At 27.9% G+C, this 7,388-nt stretch overlaps 1 protein-coding gene across 1 annotated transcript; it reads left to right on the top strand.

Annotated features, from left to right (window-relative positions):
* Positions 1-217: 217 nt before the first annotated feature.
* Positions 218-4,281, top strand: LOC122273235 (beta-ureidopropionase-like; the record flags this gene model as incomplete). Its single annotated transcript, XM_043057306.2, has 3 exons — positions 218-897; positions 1,642-1,803; positions 4,227-4,281. Coding segments are annotated over exons 1-3 (310 nt in total), but the record flags the coding sequence as incomplete, so codon positions are not given.
* Between the last annotated feature and the right edge of the window lie 3,107 nt (positions 4,282-7,388).

The following is a 7,388-nucleotide window of genomic DNA, read 5'->3' as shown; positions in this document are numbered from 1 at the left end:
GTAACAGCTAATTTTTTATTTCAAGTCTCTGATAAATCACCAACCATGGATCTCTTCAAATGACTGTCCACTGGGAACAATTCATTCACTTTAATTTTGAATTATTAGTAGTTGAATCAGAGGCTTCGGCCTCCTGATCCGTCAAATAGATATCTTTACAAAGTATTCTTGACGCGAAGAGAATAATTTTTTTGATTCCTTTGAGGGACTTCTTTTCTTTATTTTTATAATTTTAGAATGTGGCTATGTTCAATTTAAGTTTTACATTATAAATCAATTTTGTCTAAATGATTTTATTAATTTTTCTGGGATAAATATCCTTACATTGTATCCAAATTGAAATGTATCTGAAACGGCCATAATACTTTAATTCTACAAAGAAATTACCTCCCACTAACCCCTATGAACTAGGAATTTGAACTAAACTGCTACTACATAGTTATTAATGTTTTGGGATTATATTTCTGGTGTCATAAAGTCATTTTTGACGATACAAGTGTCATAAGCATGTTTGGTTTGAATTGTCAAAAATTTGTTTAATGATCTAAGAATAGAAGGCAAAGGTTAGTCAGTGGGGAAAAAAAGATTATGTCTATAAACAGTATGAAACTGTCAAGCACGAAAACATACCAAACTTATGCATAATCTAGCATACATATTTTTTTTTTACAAAAATCAAAATTTATAAACATTAAAAAATTTTATTGTCAAAAATATTAATATTTTGTGGATGTGGTAATTTTCTGAATATAAATTATCTGAGTAGTAAACTAAGTGTGATACAATGTTTAATATTTTATAGCAATGCCCTTTTCCTTTTGCACTGGAGAAAGATATCCGTGGTGTGAATTTGCTGAAAATGCAGAAAGTGGTCCTACGACCCTCCTTTGTGCAGAGGTAATTTATAAAGGTTTTAGTTCTATGAAAGAAATGAGTATTATGTTTTTTAAATGTTCAATACACATATTTGATTTTTAAACAGTTTATCTTGTTTATTTAACTCTATTGAAAATAAGTTATTTTTCCTCTCCATGTGTATATAATTGGTATAAAAAAATAAACATATAAGTAGTAAAAGTATTTTTTTTTTCATAATGACACTTTTGAAAATTCTTCCACTAATCAACCATCAATAATTAGGTGAATATCGAAGGATTTATGAAATTTCCATAAAGGTTTACTGATAGGATGCTAATTAGAAAAAAATATATGAATAATTTATGAAGCAAACACATTGACATATGAATAGTGTAATATCGCACTCTGTCCAAAGAATAATTTCTCAGAGTCCCAGACTCCAACAAAGGAACGTCTTTTCCCCACAGCCACTTCGTGCTAACTCTCACATATCTTTAAACAAGTAATAATATAAATTTACTCAAATTGAAAACAAATTCCAAAAATTTCAAGATGCAAATCAAATTGTTTTTCAATTGTGTCAAATTGTTTCAAAATCTTTAGTCACTACATCTACACTTGATCACTGCTCCATCACAACATGGAGGCATGGCAAATAGTTTAATATAACACAACAGTATGACTAATGTGGTTTCACAATATAGTTGTTATAGTTAACATATTTAACATCCCAAAATAAGAAACTATTTCAATATATTAATTGTGTTTTTTTATATTTTGTAGTTAGCTGCAAAACACAATATGGTTATTGTATCTAATATTCTTGAAAGAGATGAAACTTATGGAGATACAATATGGAATACTGCTGTTGTCATTTCAAGCTCTGGAGCATATTTAGGAAAATCTCGCAAGAATCATATACCACGTGTTGGCCATTTTAGTGAAGTAAGTTTTCAATTAATAAAAATATTTTTCTTATTTATGTTATTAAAGAAAAATTGTAGATAGTTTGAGATTATCAGTTGAAAAAAGTTGTCTGTTGTTATAAAAAAAAGTTGCCTGTTGTTGTTTTATTATCACTGTGTTACAACAACAGCAAAAAATGCTTCAATTTATGCATAGTTTCATGTTTAGCAAATATTTCCTATGAGCAGAGATTCGGGCATGTCCTACATGCTCCAATCAACTAGACTACTTCAGTCACCTTCTGAAATCTCACAAGAATTGACTGTATAAATTACATTCTTAAACTTGACAATTCAAGTTATCTTGTTTCTTAATATAATTCTGGTTAGAAATATGTTATTTAAGCATATTTTAAGGAAATATTTTTAAAAAAAAATTAAATTTAAAAGATATTTTTTTCAATATGAAATTTAGTCAAAGACTATTAAATGTGCTATCATAAATTTATTCTGTGATTTAAAACAGTGTCTGGCACTTTATTAAATTTATACCTGAAGCATTTGATTCCTATAAGCGGATGATCACTAATAGTATAACTAATTTGCATAAGAACAGAATAATATTAGTTTTGCTCTACAGTATGAGCATAACTGTAAAATAGGATTCAGTTATTCATATTTGTGCAAATTTATAAAACTTAACTTTCTTTTGGAAATTTCAAATAAGTCAGTAGCTAAAATTTAATGTTAAAAGAGTTGAAGCTAATCCTAGTAAAAGTCAAAGAGAACCTTTTCTATTTATCTGTCAGAATAGGTATAAAACTGAAAGCTAGTCCCTATTTTGATTAGAAGAAAATTCCTCATATCCTGACATCAGGCCCTTCCGCATTCTGACAAACCCTGAACCGCATGTCTAGAGAGGTTGAAAATAATTTGACGTATAAGGGCAAGAGGAAAAGAACCTAGCGTCGTAATAAAACACCTGATAAAGGACAATTTCATAGAAAGCAGACGAAAGGCATTGTAGTGCACCTTTCGACTTAACAGCTTTATTTCACTTTTCAGTTAAACAGTTTTATGTCACTCTTTGATTTGATGGTCCTGCAGTGGACTGATTGTAAAGACACGGTTCCCAGTAGAACACCAAAGTCAAGCATGAATGGCTTCGCTCAGTAAGCGGGTGGGTGACAACTTTGATCAGCCTGCTTAGGGACCGAGGGTGAAGGTATTGGTCCTCCTTAAATTGTTCTGCCATAAAGTGCTTGACTTTGCACAGTTCGATGGGCTACCAAAGCAGGGGAGCTATCCACTCTGCAGAGGATCAAAATTGCGATGGCATGTCTTCAGATCATTCTCCGGGATGTTTCCCATTGTGCAGCTCACACAAGAGCTCACACAAGAGCTGCAATAGCCCATTGTGCAGCTCTTGTGTGACGTAAATAAAGTACCTGCCTTTGTTTTGATTTAGATTTCTTGCTGTCATGAATCTGTTAACAAAACAAATTGAATAATGCCATAATTGATTTTGTACTTGTAAATTTGATGATAAACAAATGGTTCCACTAATAAGTTTATAAGCTGACAAGGACTTTAATTCGCTAACTTAAAATTTAATCTTTCAAAAATCACAATGGCCAATTATCAATTTTCAAAACCTCTAAAAAATCATTGAATATTATCCTCTTGAATTGTGAAATATTGAAATAATAAAAACTGAAAAATTCAAATAAAATTGTTAATGATTATTATTCAATGCCAAATTATTATTTATTAAAATGTCATTTTCAGGCTTTGAAAATTCATTCTACTTAAGGAAAATTGACAACANTTATTTATTAAAATGTCATTTTCAGGCTTTGAAAATTCATTCTACTTAAGGAAAATTGACAACACTTGTATGAAATTAATTAATATTGATGAAACTAACTGGAATGACGTTAATTATATTTTGAAATGCTTTACATTTTTAGTATAATTAAGGTTAATTTTATATGCAATTTAATACCTACTTACAATCCGTTAAAATTATTTTGTGCATACTTCCTTTCTCTTAATGGTTACTGTAAACATTACCTATATCATATGTCATAGATTGTTATTATTATTTGAGCTAATTTTTGAGACTCTCATTTTTATGTCAAAAAGTAATTTTGATAATAAAATTTATGATAGTAAAATTCATGATAATTCAACATCTGACACCATGAGTATCTTAAGAATTGCACTAATGCTCATCTTATAACAAATATTTAATATTTAAGGCTTTTGACAGTTTTAGACATAAATTTTTGGATTAGAATTTTGGCCATGACAGTTTAAATCATGTTTAAAACATTAAAAACAATAATACGAATGAAATAAAATTAATTACCAACTCTATTATTTGTAATTAACCTGCTAAGGGTATTTTTTTATTTCAACAATTTTATGTTATATTTTCAATATATGCGTATTTTGTTTTAGTCTACTTATTACATGGAAAGTGACTTACGGCATCCTGTATTTGAAACTCGTTTTGGTGAGTATGGATAGTTTTCTTTTAAAATATATGATAATGAGTTTTTAATGTACACTTTTGTTTATTCCTCTATTCAACTAAATTTATCCAATCTCAACTTTAAATTTTAAGTCTAAAACGTGTAAGCATAGGTTTGATCCCCAAAACACATTGATGATTCGATTACACCGCTTAGAATATAGATTAGTCTCACTAGTCTGGTTTTACAATCCAGCTTTGTGCATTACATTAGTTGCATCCTCTCTTTGGGTTTTAAACAATTTTTTTTAAACTTGTTTTTTTTGTCGTTTCTCATAGTTTTTGGAAAAGATTATTTCACATTTTTTTTTTATTTTCTTAATTTTATTTAACTCTATATATGTGTGTAGTTAAGTGCTTATAATAATTTAAAGCTAATCTTAAATATGATAGTATGTTAATTTTTATATTTATTTAATACTCAAAAGTAGAATAGCAAATTTTTTTAGAACCTTTTTACATTTTTATTAGTGATATGATTTATTAGTTTCATTACTCATTTAATATATTTTAATTGGAATTGAAATTGGCAATCTTTATACAAAAATAGCGCTTATAGTAGTAAATATCTTTGGTTAACAAATGCCAGTCTTTGCACGTATTTAAAAAAAAATTAAATTACGAGAAAAAAGCAATTTTTTGCTTTCACAATACCTAGATCTATTTTTATGTTACAGTGTGTTATAAACCTACATTATTGTTAAAATCAATGTTTCAGTTTGTAAAACTTGCTATTTATGAAACAAATAAATCAGAATAATAAATATTTAGAATAAGTTAAAAACTCTTCCAAATTCTTAAACAGTTGTAAAATATTTTAAGTCTAATTTATAATGAATACATCCCAAGCCTGACATACTAACACAATGTTTGTAAAATGAAATGCTTAATTTTTATTTTAAATTTTCTTATGATTGTTTTTTTATTTAAGCTCAGAAAAGAATTACGAAGAAAAATTGAAAAGTAATTTCAAATTAAGAAAAATGTTTGTTGCTAAAGAATTAAGTTATTTCTTAAATTGTACTGCATAAAATTAAATGATTTAACAAGAAAAGCTTACACTGTCTGCTTAATTGTAATAGATTTTTTTTTCTATTTCATCAGCATCGACGTTTTCAATTCTGTTTTAGCTTTTTGTTTGTTTTTAATGTTAATTTAAAAAGTATTTAGCAGATTTTTTTTGTCTTTTAGTGATGGCAATTTTTTACACTCTATTTTACTTTATGAAAATTTAAACTTGTGTTTCTAACATAATAATTTTTTTAAATTTTTAAATAAATAATTTTATATTGTATTATTTAACAGCATGAATTTTTAAGATTTAAAAATTTTTATGATTGCTGAACTTTTTAAATTGAAAATTCAAAAACCTTAGCTCTAGTATTTCATAAATGCATAGAGTATAAAGAAGGAATCTTGTGTAAAAGTGTATCTTTGATTTTAATTAAATCCCTAGAAAAAGTATGCTTGATATTTATACTTAATAAATTTTATTTCATATTTTCTCTCAGAAAAGGAAATTGTGAAAAAAATGCACTATTTTTGATTTACTGAGATTTAGACTTCAAATTTAAAAAAAAAAAATTGAACAATTCAAACTTGTATTGAAATTTTTTCATGGATATCATTAGGAAATTATGGGGAAATCGATGCAAGTTTAAACTATAAAATAATATCAATATCACTGGGGTAAAAATTTTTTGTTGCATTAATACAAATACTTGATCTTGCCTAATTTGGGTGTGGGAATTTACTCTGAAATAAGTTTGGCGATTGAAGGTAAATATTTTTTTAAAATCACATTTTTAGTTAATTTTTTTTGTTAAAATGTACAATTTTTAAGACATTGTATGTAATAAGGAGTCATGTAAATGTGAGGATGATTTTCTGTGGCAGTTAGGATACATAATCAGGATTAAAATTGCATAGGCACTTCCCTATTATGACCTGTTCAAAAGTATACAAAGAAACAGTTCATAATAGAGTAGCACTCCAAGCGGAATATGATTTTCCCCGGCATGGGTTCCTATGCAATGTTTATCCAGATGATGTGCCCTATTTCCCTTAGAAGTTTGTCACAACATATATGTGACCCCTTGTTTATTTTTACATTTGAATTGTACATTTTGCTAAAAATGTCCATTTAAAAAGAATTGCTTGTAGAGAGAATCCGATTGCTGATTTGAAACTGGCGTTCTGAAAAATCTCATACAACAAAAAAAATTTTTCCTTATTGTATTTAGCTTATATTAAAATGAATCCGTTGTATTGCATCTATAAAGAAGATGAACTTCCTAAATTATCCTACAACTTATGAATAATCAGTATTCTCAAAATATATTACGGGTATTAATTACTATTGGTTATGGTTACTGGTAATGTCTTTTATGATAACTGTTATGTATTAAGTAATACAGCGAATAGTTGATAATAATACACAATTAATAATATATAATGTGACCAGAGATTTAATAATTGTTGTATTCATTAGTGTATTTTATTCAGTATCATTGATAGGCACTTTAATTAAACTGCAATTTTATGGCGTTTTAATTTTTGATAAACTCCCTTCAAGCTGAAAACAGAAAGTTTTTGGTCTAAACATTGGAAAGCAGCACCACTGNCAATTTTATGGAGCTTTAATTTTTGATAAACTCCCTGAAAACAGAAAGCTTTTGTTCTAAACATTGGAAAGCAGCACCACTGCTGCAGAGATATTCGTTCCCTTTGACCAGAGATGAATTATCCCAGCTGTCTGTGGCTAATTAGTGGAAACCATTAACAGCGCAGTCGCAAAAGTTGAGGTGACATTTCATTATCATTCGAAGAGCTTTTTTGGCTGCTAGAACATAACCATCTAGATGGTTATGGCTAGAACCAGGAGAAAACAAACAAGCTCATGTTGCGGGGCGGCATATGGATTTCTCCTGGTTGACTATAACGTATTTTTTTAACTATAAATATTTCTTTTTTTCCCTTAAATTTAATATTAAGTGCCTTTTCGTTTATATCATGTTTAAATTATATATGTATTAAATATTCTCGAAATGTTATGTGCAACAACCTTATCACTAGATTATCAAAATTAT

Source organism: Parasteatoda tepidariorum, unplaced genomic scaffold (assembly GCF_043381705.1).
Source record: "Parasteatoda tepidariorum isolate YZ-2023 unplaced genomic scaffold, CAS_Ptep_4.0 HiC_scaffold_2703, whole genome shotgun sequence".
Lineage (NCBI taxonomy): Eukaryota > Metazoa > Arthropoda > Arachnida > Araneae > Theridiidae > Parasteatoda > Parasteatoda tepidariorum.
This window is presented reverse-complemented; position numbering and strand designations above follow the sequence as displayed.